An 18834-nucleotide genomic window follows, 5' to 3' on the forward strand; every position below is an offset into this window, starting at 1 on the left:
AAAGATATTTTACTATATGCATTTACTAATGTGTATTCTTTTATTTTAAAACAAGTGAAGCTGTTTATTAATAATAGCTCAATTTAAGACTTTTCAAATTCTTTTTGTCAGGGATCTTTATCCATGCCATTTGCATTTTGCATAGATAAATATGTTTAACAAAGTAAAGAAATATTGAACATATTTTGCTTTTCACTTCATTAATTAAAAAAAGAAAAAAAAAAGAAGAAAAAAAACTAAGGGAGGACATTTGTTCCCCGCAGCTCACCAAACCAGAAGATTCTCTCTGTGACTTCTTTCCGATAGCTTCATAAATTGAGCTTACTTCGCCTGCTCATTTTATTTCACTCTAACTTTTTTATTTTTGTGTGTTTGAGTGAATGCTTAATATGAAATTCTACGATTATTTAAAATATACATCCTATGAGATCTTTGATTTCTAACCATTTTATTCAATTTATACATTACAATTTTATCCATACAAAATTGCTGTCTGGATTGATTAAAATTTACAAGGCTACGGAACTCAAAATTGGCTCAACAACGGTTATTTTTTAAAAAAAAGTAATAAAACAAAAGATTATAGGGAAAAAATTTGATGTAAATTTAAAACAGGGTTGGCAGGTTTTTGACATGTGACAGTTTTTGACAGTTTAAACCATGGTTTAAACCGTCACGTCAAAAACCTCACTGTCAAAAATGTCGAAAATGTCAAAAACTTATATTCATATGTGAAATTTAATTAATACATAAAATTTATATATTTTTTATAAAGGATAGTGTTTCTAAATATGTTCTAGAAAAAAATAAATTTAAAATTTTGAAGAAACACTTATATTTTGAATAGTAACCAAAATCTTGTACTTTTGAAAGCTCACATATTTTGTAATATTATGTATTCATTTTCATGTGTTATTGAAAATCTGCAGTGATATTATTAAGAAATTTATTTATAACCAAATTTAGTGTATAGTATAGATTATACTAAAAATTAGACATTTTTAAAGATAAACATTAGCAGTTTTGTACATTAGACATCTTTTAAAGAAAAATCTTTTTAATATTCTTTTAAATCTTCTTAATAATCTTTTTAACATAAGACAATACAAATTTAAGTGCTTTCTGTTAAATACACAGAGTAGTTAGTGTCGATTTACAGTATATTCAGCCTATTCATTTACTATGCTGAAAATTTAGTTTATCCAAATACTTGTGAATTTAATTTTGCTGAATACTATATACATAGTTTTGTTGAATATCTAAATATTCAGCTGTTGAATAATTACTTCTTGCTTTCAAGATATGCATTATTTGTATTCTTAATACAAGTGGGAGAAAAAAATTAAGAGGTAAAAATTGTTTTAAAATGATAAGTGTAATAATTATAAATAAATATAATAAACAATATGAATTATATTTATCATTTGTCCCAAATATAACTACTTTTAAATTCAAATTAACATACTGGATAATAAAGATATTCAGTATAACATTAAATTTTTTTTCATACACTTGTATCAAGTTTGTATTTATACAACATAACTTGTAAGTTCCTTATAAATATTAGTTATATGCTCCTTATATGTCAAAAATGCATAGTAATAAACTTTTAATTTTCTTAAGTATCAAAAAAAAAATTTTTTTTTTTCAAAATATAAATATTTAAAAAAATTTTGTGCAAAATTTTTCTGCACATGCATTTGAATATAAATTTCTGAGATTTTAAATCTGTTATTTTACCTTAATTTTAATTAAAAAATATTTTAAAACCTGCTGATTACCTATAGTATAATTAAATTTCAATATAATGCATGGCAACTGTTGGTAGTTTTGAAGTTTATATATTTTTTTGGCAAACTTTAGTTTTTGACATTTTTGACGGGTTTTTGACGGTTTAAACCAGTATTATACCCTTGTCATGTCAAAAACCACTTTTTGACGTCAAAAACCCAACCCTGATTTAAAAAGATTATACAATGATTAAAATATTGAAGAAAGACGTTTAAAATTACTCTCATTAGGAAAGGACAGTTATGAAAAAAAAAAATAATACTCACTTGGAATTCCTAATTTCATAACCCCATTGACTGGATCAACTTTGGGATCTTCATAATCTTTTAAATGATCATCTGAAGTTAATTTCAAAACATAAGCAGCAGCAGATTCCTAAAAATTAATATTAAAAAAAATTTACTTAAAAAACATCTTCGAGATTTATATATATAAATTCTAGTATTGTTAAGACAAACAATACTAAATTTCATATGTAAAAAAGTGAAACAAAAATATTTGATTTTTTACTTTCAAATGAATTTTCAATGTCAATTGATAACAGAAAAAAAACTTTTTTTCCCTTAAATAAGATTTGTTACAAAATAAAATAACAAATGAAAAGTTAACAAATAATATCAAATGCAGACAGAAAAAGCAAGACGACCTTTTACATAACTTAAAACAAATAATCAGGACTGGAGTGGCTATTTGAACATGACCAGGGGAATTCCGGATAGTCTGTTCAATTTGGGGGAAAATAAGGTCAGTACAGAAAAATAGTTAGCGTTATAACATAAATTATGCTGTGTATTAAATTCTGGAAATTCTAAGCAATCTTGTTATATGATTTGCTGTGGAATTGATAGTAGAAAAAATTTAAACAAAAACAGCTACAAACTTTATTTGGCAAATTCTAAAAAAAGAACACAAAAACTTCACTAGTCAATGCTCATAGCAAAATTTAAAAACAAATAAAAGCAACAAAAAAAAGGTCCAAAAAAGTTTATGAATTTCTTATTCCTAGCAAGTGAGCTTCAATATGTGTGTCTCTCATAAAATTGAATTTTGAATTTTACTGTCAGTTGGACCTACTTGGACTGAATTAGTATTGGCACTTATCCTGTCTTGGACTTACCGGACTCACAGGCCTTTTTTATGTCACCAGTCGATCCAGCATTAAATTAAGATTTAAGACATCAGCGTTCAAACTCATTAGCGGTCCATATATTCGAAACCACTATGAAATAATAATCGCTAGTTCGTTAGACCAGTGTTTCCCAAAGTGTGGTACGCGTACCCCCAGGTGTACAGGAACAGTTTAGTGGGGGTACGCGTTCTTCTGCGAAATATCTTGCAACAAACGAAACTTTCAAAAAATTTTATTTAAAAACAAAACTAGCCATGAAAATTTACGATTACGTACTTTTCTATTGGCTATTTTTTGCAGAGTTAACAGTTAATAACTTAAATATGTTAATAAAAATACAAATATTTTTTAAAAAATACATAATTTTTTTTTATTAGTGGTACACAGCGTTATGAAAAATTTAGAAAGGGTACACTAAAGTCATAAGTTTGGGAAACACTGCGTTAGACCAACAAAGCATCTACTGTTAATCGGTATTAGAACGATGACTCGCTCATTCGGCTGGAATGTATGAATGTTAGTATGTAATTAATGCATTAATTCAAGGTAGCGCGACATGTCTTGGTTAATTTTTTTTCTTTTTTGAGGTTTATGTCAATCATGGAATCATTTATTTCATTTTAAGGTATAAAATGCGATTTAGAGAAACGGTAGCACCTTCTTCAGAAAAAATTAAAAAAAACTATAAAATACAGAAATAAAGAAAAGAGTATAAATGAACGTTTATTTCAGAATCAGTGGCTGCTAAATTACAATTGGCTAGAGTTAGAAAGAAAAAAACGAAATATATTGCACAATATGCATTACTAACTAACTAACTAACTCAGTGGCGCGACAGCCCATTAAGAGGGCCAAGGCCGACTGTGCCCATCTCAGTTTTCTTGACCCTGGGCTCTGGGGTGCAGGAGCATATGTTCCGGTCAGGTGGTCAGCCGAACGCGGAACCCCCAGTGTTAGTTCCCAAGCAGGCTTGGTACTCATTTTATCGACCCACTGAAGGGATGAAAGGCTGAGTCGGCCTTGCCCGGCCCAAGGATCGAACCAAGGACCTGTGGCACAGCAGCGCGAAGCGCTACCACTCAGCCACCGGGCGTCAATATGCATTACTATTTAACATTATTTTCAGTTTTTTTTATCATCATAGCAATTTCAAGCATTTATTTATTTTTTGAAAGACCAATTTAGTATTTTATTCAATTTTTAGAATCAATTTACTATAATTAATCAAGTTTCATCTAAAATAAACTAATAAATTTGACGTTATTATGAAGCATGAAAATGATTTTAAGAAAAGTACAAATATACTTAACGTTAAATTTTAAGTAGACCAATGATATTGTTGTGGACCAGTACATAATGATAGTTACTGTTCCAAAGAACCAATAACCTTTTACATAATTTCTAACTCTAAACTATTTTTATTTCTAAATTTTTATTGCTGAAGGGTTTACTTAAAATACTCTTATGTTTTGTTACTAAATACAAAAATAATTTAATATCTTTTAAAAGGAACAAAATGCTAAAATTCAATAACTATTACAATTATGTAGTTTAACCCTGCTAATAATGGGTCAAAATGACTTAAGTATACAATACAATTAGGCGGGTAGTTAATAGAAGTTTAAGAAAGTTTTTTTTACGAATAATTCATTAACATATGAATGTTTTTTAAAGATACATGGCTGATTAGCACAGCAATTGTTAATTATTAAAAGCAATTTTGTAATGCACACAAATTTAATTTTCTAAATTAACTTTATATTCACATTACATTTTGGATAAATCAGGGGTCTGTCCAGACATTTTGTGAAAGGTCCGGTTTTCATGAAATTGGGAAAAAATTACTCACATTCTTTCAACCAGGGACGGCTTTTATCAATTTGTGCAAATAGGGTTCGGTTATTGCAAAAAACTTTTTCAAGGAGTTTTTAAATTGTAAATAGATACAAGATTATGCTCGGCACTGTAAAATTATAATAAAAAAAATAAAATTTTCAAAAACAAACAGCAATTGCTGCTTCTAAATTAGAGATGCAACATACAAATATTTGGCATTTAGCCTATACTGCTGAAAGCAGAATATTAATTTCGGACGAATAATGGAAGAATCGTCTGCCGAAGACAAAACTAATTCGTCTTTCTTGTTTTCTGCCCTGGGAAGGGTTAATTCGATTAAGAAAAGAATAATGAAGATAAACAAATTCGTGAAGGGTCCGATTAAGAGAAAAATCATTTTGTGAAGGGTCCGTTTTTATGAAAAGATATTTTGTGAAGGGTCCGTTAACGGACCCAAATTTCTTCTAAACAGACCCCTGTAAATATTTTCAAAAATACATACCTTGTTCAAGCATCCAAATTACGACAAAAATACATTATTTTTCTAACACGCCTTAATAGTTACCAATACATACACACACAAAAGTAGAAATCATTAACTCACAAATAAATAAGCTTTAAAAAATTTCGTATATTTCCTAACTTATAAATTTTTCTGACCGATGTTAATAATTGTAATCAGTCATGGCAGTTTTCTTACTCCTTTTTTTCTCTAATTGTTTTGCTTTAATTGTAATTAATAAATCAATTACTACTAGTCATATCTCATAACTATTAACTTTGTTATTATTCCACATTTGTTCTTTTCATGCTAGTTATTTTATAAAATTGATTTCTTCAGTGTATGAGTATAATTTCTTCACAAGAAAGCCCTTTTATGTAATCAACTGAAGAGGAGAGGGAATTGATTCCTCGCATAATTGAGAATACTGCGTATACGAAGGGAAGGACACAAAGGTGACTAAGTCCATTTATCAGGTGTCCGATCAGCAGCCACGGTCCAGTGAGTACATTCAGCATCATAAGTGGACAACGTGAGCTAAAATGCGAGGTCACATTGCCTTGTAATTGTCTAATAGAGCAGAGAAGAACCATTAAAATCTACAAGCCAAACCTGTGTAAGCTGGGAGAAAAGTTCATCCCTTTCATTTGCAAGAAGAGAAAAAAACATCCCAGAAAAGTATATATCTATTTTTTTCAAACCTTAAGACACGGCTTTATTACAATAAAAAGTAAATAAATACACTATATAATTTCATCTCACAATTTTGGTTCTACTGATTAATTTAAAATTTTTGAGCGGTATAATTTACTGATTATACTCAAAACTTAATGATTAAAACGATTCCAATCTTCGTCAGAGTCGTAAATGAAAAACCAAACATAATTAATTAATAACAAAAATTGGTAGAAAAAAAAAGCTATCTTCGCCACGCCTCAAACGCTATGATAAAAAGTAAGTGACAGAATTTCTTAGATGGTCTCAGAAAACTGGCATATGTAGCTGGACTTGGCAAGAATAAAGCGCCTGAAATAAAACGATTGAATCCAGAACATTAGGTGTTCTCACATACTGAAATCCCCAGGAAAACAAGTAGTTTTAAAAAACACATTTACTCATTATTTGTAATTAGAATATTACAATAGCAAAAGACAAATCGATCCGAATTTCAAATTGATATTCAGATTTTTTTTAAAGGACCAAGCTGGCCAACAAAATACATGTGCCAAAATTATAAAAGAAAAGAAAATTTTAACTAAACTATGGGACAGAAAAATGATTCTTCTTCCGCATTAACCTACGAAGAACAATAATATCTGCACTAATTAATTAATGTATTTAAGATTAGGAAATCCAACTATTAAGATGGAGTTCTAGTACGTATGAATCTGATAATTAGATCAAAAGTTATCCAGGGTGTTCGCTTTTTTTTTCTTTTGCTTCTCCTTAACATGGAGGTAGAAGAATTCCATTTTTCCCTTCAATAATTATATTGCATTAACATTAGATTAATATAAATAAATAAGATTAATTTACTAAGAAATTAAACATTAAAAAAAAATGAAAAAGTTTCAACGGCAAAATAAATTTCTTCTACAATTGAAATTGATGACTGAATTCACTTCAAAATACAGCACGAAGAATACATTACTAAAATGTCCTTGAACTATAAAACAACTGTAGCATTTTGTTTAGTCTGAAAAATCCATTGATATTAGATAGTAAGAAGTCATAGTAAGAAAAAAAAATTTAAATAATTTTTTTACAACTTTTTTTTAATTATTAAAATTTGTTTATGTCTATTCATCAATGATAAACCTTGTTTCAATTGATTACACACAAGAATAATAAATAAAATTCTAACAATTAGAAACAAATTTTTTATTGACAGTAATAATACCAATAATAAATTTCATATTCCTCTTATTACCATCTCAGTCGGAATCAGTCAGTTAAGATGATTTGCGCAAATTTTGTTCATTTGTAATTATTCGATATCACTATTTTTAACACCATAACTGCTTTCATAAGTAACATTGGACTCATTACTTCTCAAAATTTATAGATTATTTCAAACAATAAAAATAAACGTTTAAACAAAAATTCATAAATTGCATAGATATTTTTCTTATCAATTATTTATAGTTTAACAAGAAAAGAAACTCTACCCAAACCTTAATTTCTTACCCCTTAAAATAACTCAGTTACAGCTTCTGATTTAATGATAGGAATTTTCTTACACTAGACTGTTGTCTCATCTTAATCATTTAATTCTTTCAGAAACTATGAAATCAAACACATAAGCATACTTCCTACTCCAAATAGAGGATATAAGTCGCAATCAGAATAAGTTCTTATCCCTCCCTAATTATTCTTATTTGGTCTAAATATTCGAATAAGAAAACATTAACATTAGACTGTATTAATTGAATTGCAATATTAGGTCAGCTATTGCTTATTATGGCAATTGTTTACCTATTAGCAGTACATTTCTTTCCAGTTACCATAAAACAAATCATAATATGTACACTTGAAAGAAGAATTTCAAAAATAACAGTATTTTATCAAACGTTAAAAATGCCATTTGCCATTTTTTATATTTGATTTTATGTATCAATAAAAAACTTGCTCATCAACTAAGTATGTGAATAAAAGAAACGATGCAACATTTTGATGTTCAAAATTAAAACTTTCATCCCTACATTGTCTCAATTAAACTGTTAACTTCTCATATACTTAAAATTATATTTATATAATAGTACTAATCAAAATTAGAATATAAAGCAAATCAAACAAATTTTAACGCTAATAAATGCGACTAGTAATAGCAATTCGATTTTTAAACGGAAAGAAAGAAAAAAATACTGACAAATCGTGTGATTCGAGTCTTGAAAAGTCTTCCCTTTTAGACTTAAAAAAAAAAAAAAAAAACTATCACTTTTTTTATAATTATTATTTGTGACTACGAGTGTAATAAAGCAGTGCAACGTTAAAACCAAAATTTTTAATAACATAACAAAATTTTAGATCGTATAATAAAAACAAAAAGTCATCATAAATAAATATTTAAGTCAACAAACTCGACAAAAGCTCGTATTTTTTCTTTTTGTGTACAACGGAAAATGATTGATAAAATGTCAAATTTAAATCCCGCAAGAGCTTTCTCCTCTTTGGCTTTCACTTAAACAAAAATAATGAAAAACATTTTTTCTTTTACTTGCGTGAAATAATACTTTTAGTTAAAATAAAATTAGTTGAGTGGCGTTCGGGAAAAACCTTATCTTTTTTTAAACGAAAAATTTTATTACTTCTCGTACAACAGAATGACCTGAATTCCGCGCATTCTTATTGCCCTAGTAAAAGAATGAGGTTCCACGAGTTCAAAGGACTAGCGCCACTTCTCAATCACAGAGCGAGTTCGCCGCGCGTTTCGTTTTCGCCCGATTCTCGCTTGTGTTTTGTTGTAGCTTCATTCGAAAATCCCTACTTTTTTTCCAAACGAGAAAAATTAGTTCAATATCGATTGACATTCAACTCGCGTTCATTTTGTAAACCTCATGTCATCCTATTTATTTTTTCTACAAATAGTTTTGACTTCAATTGAGAGAAGCAAATCAGCGACGAAATTTTATCAATTTAAAATCGCTTGGCATGACCATAAAAACATCAACGACAATAAATTACAGTAAAAGCTCGATTATTTTATTAATTACAGTAAAGCTCGGCATATCATGAGAGGTCAGAATGAGCATTTTGAAATATATCTGTAGATATAAAAATTATTAGATGTTTAAAACGAGTTTAAAAAATTATTAGCTTTACAAAAAAAAAATTTTTTTTAGGGAAATTCATTTTTCTGCTATTAATGTGAGCAATATTATGCTAAAGAGGTTTGAATAAAAGACATTTTTAAGCATTTCCATTATCAAATCAAATAATCTGTGTACAATTGAAGTAAAATCGCATTTAATTAACGTAGAAATATTTTTGAAAGCGGAAAGGTAATAAACAATTAAAACCCAATATATTAGCATCAATAAAAAATTAATTGTGGAAAAGATAAGCACCAATAAGATTTCAAAACTTAAATGATTATATATATTAATTATTAAATATTAATTTAAAAAGAAAATAATTTTAAAAAATCATATTTTTAAAACCAATTATCAAACTATCTTAAAGGAAACCAATATATTAACTACCCATATTTAATTAAAATTAATCTATATTTATTAAATTAAATCAGATAGAATATATAACTAAAAAATAATGTTTTTAATCAACAGAAAAGCAATAATAAATAAATTATCCTGAAATATGGAACAAAGCTGCAAGGTAACGAAAAATTAAGTGAGAACTTAATCAATTAAATAAAAAACAAGTTTACAACAACTAAGTCATCCTAAAAATAATTTCAAATAAATAATAATAAATTAATAAAAATAATATACAAATAAATGAAATAATATCATATTTAAATCAACTGAAAAAACTTTTAAATATTAAAAAGATATTATTGAAATTAAGCCAAATTTTAGTAAACCAAAATTTATTAAAATCATCAAATTAACTAACATAAAACAAAATTAATCATCAAAAGACACAAAATATTTCATACCTAATTATAAGGAAAAAATTAATTGATAAAATACAATGATAATTATTAATCAAATTAAATAAAAACCACATTTAAAAATTACGAAACGGAAGCGAAAGATAAAAGTACTAACTTTATTTTAAAACGTAGGATATAATGTGTTCAACTGAATTTAAAAAAAATCTTATCATAAAATTCACGAAGAAAAGTTAAAGAATAATAGAATCTACCGATTTTGAGGATATTTTGAAGTGATTCGAAAATAATTTATATAATGCAATGTTCTTTGTTGCTAAAACTGCTATTTCAATTAAATGGACTGCAATAAACATACAGGTATGATTAGATTTTCGTTATGTCGTGTGGTATCATAATTTTAATTATAATAGATATTTTATTTTAAATTTGTTACATTCATATTAATTTAATCTTAATCTAACTTTAATCTTTAACTAAAAGTTTATTAAAAGATACTTTATAAGTATTAAAACTAATTTATTATTGAAACTACTAAAATATATTTATAAAAGTCAAAATTTATAAGTGAAATTTCGCACTTAAGTTACAAAATTTAACATTACATAAAAATATCAGAACATTCAATATTCGAATAATGCTTTAATACAACACTAAACGCCACGTTATATCAAAATTAATCAGTTTGCACACATCTTAATTACTACTTCAAGGTACCCAAATGTCTTCAGATGCAAAATTTTGAAATTTTTAATTTAATTTTTTTTTGGCTTAATGTGTATATTATAAGCTACAAAATGGTATAAATACACGAAAAATATATTTAAAAAAATTTTTGTATAACATATGGTTGGAAAACTGGTTAAAAAGACCAAAAAGCGAAGTCTTTTCAAAAATCACATAAAAACTCAATTTAGAGAATAATCTACACATTAGACATAATATTAATATTTAGATATTTTACAGCAAATATAGAAATTTATTTGACGAATAAGGCCGAAAATAGCAACTAGTTATTTTTATTTTAGCTGTAAAATATAAAATAATAGTTTAATCCACTAGTTCGTAGTATATTCCTTAGACATATCTGTAGAAAACATTCATACAAAGTTTCAAGCTTTTCGAACAAAAACATTTTGAAATATTGCATTTAAAATGATGGGAAAATAGAAAAATTAGTTTGAAGGAAAAGGACAAAAAATGCACAATTAACAATGTAATAAGCAAAAATAAATGATTTTTTAAATCAAGACTTTTCTTAGATTTGACGTAGAAACAAAACTCAGACGGTTTTAAAAAGAGAAAAGTTCTTAATTTTATTTTATTTAGATAAGAGAAAAAAAAGTTTTGGGTCAAAATTTGCTTAAAAATGTAGTCGTGTACCTCAAATGTTACATGAACATAAAATCTGAAGAAAAAAAAATTAGTAAAAAAAAAAAAAATCGCTGTATAAGAAAATGTGATAACAAACCTCATTTAATTTACTTTTTAATTGAAAAATAAAGCGAATGAATAATTGCAAGAGTATGTTTACAATAAAGCTTTTAATTTTCATTTGTTTTTAAATTTGCAATATGGATTTACATTAATAACATAGAAAAAACTTTCTACTGTATTATCTGAAAATTATATCAGTTTAAGAACTATCGAGTCAAAAATTTAAATTGATTTGCTGAAAATTGGACGAAGTTATGCAGCTCATAAAAATTACCTATGATTACAGCTTAAATTAGAAATTAATTGACAGATAACTTAGTAAGCAATTATCTAAAAGATATGTAAGTTTTTATAATTTTTGTTTATAATATACTATAACTTTTGACGTGACTTATTATTATTTCATAATTTATAAGTCATGTTTTATAATTGATCTTCAATAATTTCTTAAGTATTAAAGATAAACAATAAAACATGCCTTTAATCGTTCGATATTAGTTCGATATTTCACATTCAATTTAAGATTAATTCCTAAATGAAAAATCGGTATCTAAAGTTTGTAAGGTCGCTCTTTCGTTAATTTTTTTAACCGAAAGCTTAAGTTCTAGTTTTTATTATTGTTAACGAAAACCCGAGGGATTTATTGATTTTAGATAATTTTCAGCGGTATTTAAATCATCCTAAGGATATACATTAGCGTGCAAAAATCTTTGATCTAACTCAATATTATAAATTGCTCATTCGAAATGTATTAAAATAATGCATTATATCTTAACTTGTGTTTAATATTCGATGAACTTCTGTTTACAATAATAATATTTAGTTAAAACACCATTTCTACTATTAAGTATAGGTTTTGCATTTTTAATTACAGAATTCTATTCTAATTTTACATGTATACTATTAATTTAATACATTTTGTTTTTGTCTGGAGGATACCTGAAGAAATTTACGATGCAAAACGTTAGAAAAATAGGTTTCTCGAGTGTCAAATATGTACGTAAGCGCTAAAAGTAAAATAAAATTGAATAAAGTGAAATTTTGAAGAAAAAAGTGGGTAGTAGTATGGATATGAATATAGTTGGTTGCTTTTTGATAGATAATAATTCCCAAGTTCGCCAAAAGCTAATGCACGATATTGTAATAATTTCGGAAAATTAATACATCGTTTGAAACTCGAGAACAAAAATTGTGCATGTATTTCACACAAAAAAAATAACCTTCAATCTGATTGCTTAAAAAACTAAAAAAGTACGTCCTATCAATGATTATTCTAAAAAAAAAACAAATATCTTCTAAAATTCCAAGACGGTGTTGCCAATGAAGCAGTAATCGCGCCAAAAGAGTGCCACCCCTCAACATTCCACTCTCTTAACACACTGTTATCAACATTCCATCGCGGCGGGATGGTGTAGTTGAGCAGCTGTTTCGCCTTTCCATCTGCTAAAAAACATATACACACACAACTGACCGTCTAGGAAGAAATCTCCGGGCGCCGCTAAGGAATGGGGGAGTTCAGGGAACATCCTCCGGGCTACAAGTAGGGCGGGAACAAACAGTGACCACCTGCCACTAGTCTACAAGCCAACCTGGCGTGGGATGTCCCAGGGAGTCGCGTGCCGGATTCAGATTTCCATCAACCCCTAACTAACTCCTCCTCGTGTTTTTTTAAACGTCCCCCCTTGCACCCATTAATGTAATAAAAAATAAATTCAAAAAGAAAAATAAAGATTAGAATTCACGAATTCTTATAGCTTTTCTTTTGCCCATTATCGTGTATTCAGTAATTTTAGATCAGACTTAATACTACGTATTTGAAGATTTTGAAAAGCGATAACGCTGGTTTAATGCTCAAGAAATAAAAATAAATATCTCAAAAAGCCTTTTAAGGAAAATTAAATATACAAGAAAACTAAAATAAGTGTTTTTTGAAATTATTAACTCTTATATCCAACTATACACGATATGCATACATTATTTATTTTGCTCAAAATCGAATATTTAATTTAATTCGAATAATTTTTAATAAGTACTGGAGCAAATAGAGGATTGTTTAAAATATTACTTATTATAAAATTATTAATCTGAAAAAAAAAAAAAAAACTAACGGGTAAGCTACATATTTTTTTTTTTTTTTTTTTTTTTAAATATTGAAAGTAATTTTGTTTTTACTGTCAACTTTATAATGATATATTTTCACTTAATCCCAAAAAATTTTCTTATCCATAATAGTTAATAAACAAGCAAATCTCTTTAATTAGAATAAATGTTTTTGGAAGAACAAAATCTTTTGAATCAACGGCTACATTTTAAAAACAAGAAAGTTTTAAACTAAATAACTTATTAAAAAATGCTGACTTTAGTTATTATATTTTATGGAAAATTATAAAAAAAGATAATAAAGGGTTTCCAAAATCTTATATGTTGAGCTACCTAAATCTTACTATGTAATCAAAAAACTATTTAACCCTTTACGAGGCAGAAAATTTTAAGAAATAAATTAATGTTTAGCAACATAAAAATATATTAACTGCTTTTGAAGTAAAGTACACAGTTTAGGTGACATAAACGAATGTTTGAAGGTGAAAATTAAAGACAGTAAACGGAAGTTTGGTTAGCTGGAAATAAGAAAATTCACTAATTTGTTTTAATCAACTCAAAAGTTGAAATTTTTTGGGTTCACAAAAATAAATAAAATTAAAAAAAAAAGTTGGGGAAGGTCCACCCGGCTAACTGAAAAGTACCCAAAATTCTCAACTAAATAAATATTTCTTTCAACCCAGAAACTTGGCAAGAAATAAATAATTAAACAAGAGTTTCAAAAAACAGCAGCATAAAAAAATTTCAAAAAAACATGTTTGTGCAAGATATCAACATTATACAAACCCTTTATAAGAATTAGGTTAGATATAAATATCTAGCATTCGCACATTTATAAAACGCTTTTAATATGAGGATTCTTTAAGGAATACAGGATTGTCGCAGAAAAAAATGAACTAAGTAGTTGCTTTTAGTAGCCTATAGCATGAAAATAGTTGCCCAAATAAGAACAAAAATTTTTCAATAATATTAGTAAAATTTTATTAAATGACTTAGTTGTCATATAACATGATCCATTAAGTCAAGTTGGTTCCAAATATGATAATTCTTCTATAAGCGTCAGCGTTCTAGCAATAAATTTTTATTTAAAAAAAAGTATAGGAAAATGCAATATTTTAATTACTAGAATTCCATCAAAAAATACTTCATTAAAAAAACATACTTCTTCTAAATAATTTTTCTTTTTATCAATAATTGATTTAGCAAATATATATACATATGTGAAAAGTAATTATTCCCAATATTTATTTGGGTAATATTTTTTTCCACACATTAACTATAAATGTGATGATGGCTCAGTGATTAAAAGCACTTAACTGTCATTGTGAAGATTTCGGTTTCAATTCTTAATGATGGCCCACCCAGCTTCTGATCGATGAATACCTACGTATCTGGAAAGCAAAGACGGCCTGAGCAAAATGCTGACCATAAGTTTATAACTATTGATCAGGAAAGTAAGCAAGTTATCTCATCTACTGTATTTTAATTGCTTTAAACTATGCTAGGTTCTTTAAATTTGTTGAGTTCTCTAAATTAGTTATGTAATTCAATCCTTTAACCCTACCGATAATTCTTCCCAAGATCTTTCGTCTGCAAATAAGTAATCTATTTTATTCAGATATATTTAATGTTTAACTCTTGCTGCCATTTAAATTTCGATCTTCGTTTGACCTATGGAACCTAATTTTAAATCAACCGAAGTCGAGCAAATTTTTTCGAGTCCGGCAAAATTTTCATCCTTCTCCATCCACAGCTCTTATTCAAGATTTTATAATTCTATTTTAAATCTTCATTTGTAACGTTATACGCTGTTCAATATTCATAGCTATAGTCCATTCCACCTTAAGTTGGCACTGGAGAGAAAGGTAGGTAGACCGGATTACATGGAAACTGGGTTACTCTTTAAGTCAGTACGGGGATGAGGTAGCAACAAAGGGAGAGAAAGTGGCCAGTATTGGCGTTTAAGAAAGCAAAACGCCGATTTTTTTTTTTTAAAACCAAGAATCGTACCAAAATTTTGTACAGAATACGGAAAAGAGCACGATTTTTTAGAGCATTTCTCATAATCATTATTTTAAGATACTAGTTGTAAGCTGATTTCTTAGTTAGTATTTAAAAAGCAGATTTTCTTATGTTTTGTAATACTTACTGTTTTTTTTCTTATTATAATTTTTTAATTAAACGAAACTAATTTTAAACAAAAAAAATTATTTAAAAAGATTCTTTTTTGCTGAAATCTAAGTAAAAAAAAACGAATTGCATAGATGCGCATAAATACTTTGTTTTAAATACTTTGTGTTATTTTATTCTTATATGCTTATTTTTTGTAGATTAATGTACATTAATTTATCCCTCATTGGTGTTTTGTTGGGGAAGAAAAGGTCAACATAGGCAGGAAATCATTGATCATGAAAAATATCATACCTATGTTTTTTAATATTTACTGTTCTTTTTTTTTATAAATAAAAAATTTAAAAAAAAATTTCAGAAAAGTTTTTTTTTTCTACTATAAAATTTTTTTTTTCTGAAATATATTTGCTTCTAAGAGACAAAGGAACTTACCTGAAAAAAATAATTAGTATTATCCATATGGGGGGGCGTACTGTTTGTTCGCCCCCCCCCCCTATGTTTTCAGCTGCCATATCCCACCCTCTTAGACTCAAAACAGGAACTCTTTGAATAACATGATAACCACCTATCCTGGTGGTTATCAAGTTATTCATTTAATATTTTAACAGTTGACAGTTCCGTCTGCAAACTCTTTGTGGGGTAGCCCTGAATTGAATTCAATCCACAATTTCTCATCAGGCGAAATTCTACTTGGATGGGTAGGCGCATTTCTTCAAAAGAAAATACATATTTTGAAATATCAGAACTTTCCTTTACTTTTCAGGACCTTTGCAGGTGAAAGGAGGCTTAAGAGAAAAATCCGTATAATTTGTTATTTAAGTACAGTAGAATTAGTTAGTCTCGAAATATTTTGTCAGATACTGAAATATCTTAATATTTTCTACATAAGAGAAAGGATTTTTCAGCTGCTTGGGCTTTGTATTTCAAAAATAATTATTAAAATATTGATTGGTTTAAATTAACCTTTCGATGTTTAAAAAAAATTAATGATTCAAATTTTGCGTCTTTTTTTAAATTATTTCAATTCCTATACATTTTATTAGTTTATAACTAACGAATTAACACTTCTATTATGGAAATTGTATTTCAGATAATATTTAAAAGTTCCTTTAATTGAACAAACTAAAAATCTTAAATTTTTACATTATTTAAGTTCCTATAAAAAGCGAATTGTACTTCAGAACTAAACATGGCGCAAAAGACGCAAAATTTGAATCTTTACAGAGATCGAATAAAGCGAAAAAAAATTTTTCTTTTGTCGTAAAAAAATAATAATAAAATCACATGTTGAATTAGCTACACAGCAAATATGCTCAACTGTCATCAGTTTAATAATATTCACCTGTCTATTGGGATGTTTTTTTTTTTTTTTTTTTTTCATTTATTCTGAGGGGAAAAAAATTTTCATTACATATTGTACAGATGAGGTTAATATTTAGAAAATTAAATAATCAAATACAAAAAAAAAAAAAAAAAAAAAAAAAAAAAAAAAAAAAAACGAAATAAGAACTGCACAAGAGATAGGACACTTAAGCAAAGCCAAGGCGAATGGAAAAGCTGACTGACCAGTGTAGAAACATAAGCCAATGAGCCAATTCCTTGTCCTTGAAAACTAATTCAGCGCCAAACTAAAACACCTCCTTCTTCTTTGTACATTCGCTTTACTGAGAAGGTATTTATAAGTTAAATTTATTTAAACATGAAAATCTTCTAATGAATGTTTCAAGACATACTTTTCTTACTATGCAACATTTATTTATATTTGTACGCGCATTTAAACTGCAATTAATTCCAAAATAGCGAAGAACTACTTTTCAAAGGCGGAGTATTACATTTCCTACCTTTCTCTCCAGTGCCAACTTAAGGTGGAATGGACTATAGAATTTTCAATAATTTTTTTTTTTAAAATTAATTAACATGGTGGCGACAGAGAGGAAATCGAGAACGCATTGAAATATTCAATTGCATTCTAAAAGTTCAAATAGATATTTATAAATTGGGATTTAAAAATAGATTTGAAATACCAAACACCAGACGGAAACATTTCCTGTCAAGTCTACAGTAGAAGGGAATAACAATTCTTAGATTTGTGATAAGGCAGACTGATTTTTATAAGAACGATCGCACCACGTCAAAGAGATGGGGGGGGGGAACAACTCTCCCCCAGATAGGTAATTTTTTTTGTCCTCTATTTCCCAGAAGGGACTATGTATATATTACTGTCCGAAAGTTTATCCTAACTAGTGAAAGATTGATTCCGCTGCAAATCAAAAACATTAGTCCTTCGAAAAGATTAAGTTCAAAAATCATAGATAAATAAAAAAATTATACTCCAACACTGTAAAATTGCAATGAAAACACAAATTAAAAAAAGATAATAATAAAATAATTTTGTGAAATATAAATACAAAATGCTACTATTTAAGTAAAATTTAAGTTAAAGATGTAAATTAAAGAGGGGTTGAAAAAAATCAGGAGGAAAATATTTAATTAAAAAAAAACTCACCATTCAATATAATTAATAATAAATGCATGTTTTAGATTTGAAACTGATATCTAAGAATACTATACCAGACATTTTGTGAAAGGTCCGTTTTTGTAAAATTGTGAAAAAATTACTAGTAATTTGTGAATGTAAAATAAACATTAAGTCACATTCTTTCAACCAGGGTCCTGTTTTCGTGAATTTGTGCAAATAGGGTCCGATATTGCAAAAACACTTTTTCAAGGTGTAAAGACATACAAGATTATGCCCAACACTGCAAAATTAAAATTTAAAAAAAAATTAATGTTAAAAAATAAACAGCAATTACTGCTATTAAATTAGTGATGCAACCTACAAATATTTGGTATTTAGCCTATACTGCTGAACACAGAATATTAATTTCGGACGAATAAAGGATGAAGCGTTTGCCGAAGACAAAATTTAGTTCGTTTACATCTGTCGTTCTCCCGGACCCAAGATTGAAACCGAGATAGGTCCGTTAATGGACCCAAATTTCTTCTAAACAGACCCCTGTACACCTATGACATGGAAGATTCGTCATCGAATGAATTGTGACTTAAAAAAACTGTAAATAAAATGAGCTACTTAGCATTGAAATTTGTGCAGATATAACATCTTTAAAAACTAATCATTACATTAAACACTTTTTTAAACAAAAAACTACAAATTTAATCAAGTATTAGCTGTTTAATAAATGTTAAGAATTAAATGTTTTAAGTTATTCATTTCTATTTTATACATTACCCTACTGACCAATCCATTAATAATAAAACCTAATTAATTCTCTACTGCTCAATATTACAAGATTTTTTTGTTGTTGCTGTTTTTAT

General features: G+C 27.4%; 1 protein-coding gene across 2 annotated transcripts in view; it reads right to left on the minus strand.

Moving 5' to 3' along the window:
• The window catches only part of LOC107453135 (uncharacterized), a 66766-nt gene that overhangs the window by 11066 nt on the left and 36866 nt on the right, over positions 1-18834 (minus strand). For both annotated transcript variants that reach the window (XM_016069843.5, XM_016069835.4), the window contains exon 3: positions 2058-2166. In XM_016069843.5, coding sequence (XP_015925329.2) covers positions 2058-2166 — 109 coding nt within the window. The remainder of the gene's footprint in view (positions 1-2057; positions 2167-18834) is intronic.

Source organism: Parasteatoda tepidariorum, chromosome 7, assembly GCF_982258835.1.
Source record: "Parasteatoda tepidariorum strain Cologne lab strain chromosome 7, Ptep-v5.0, whole genome shotgun sequence".
Lineage (NCBI taxonomy): Eukaryota > Metazoa > Arthropoda > Arachnida > Araneae > Theridiidae > Parasteatoda > Parasteatoda tepidariorum.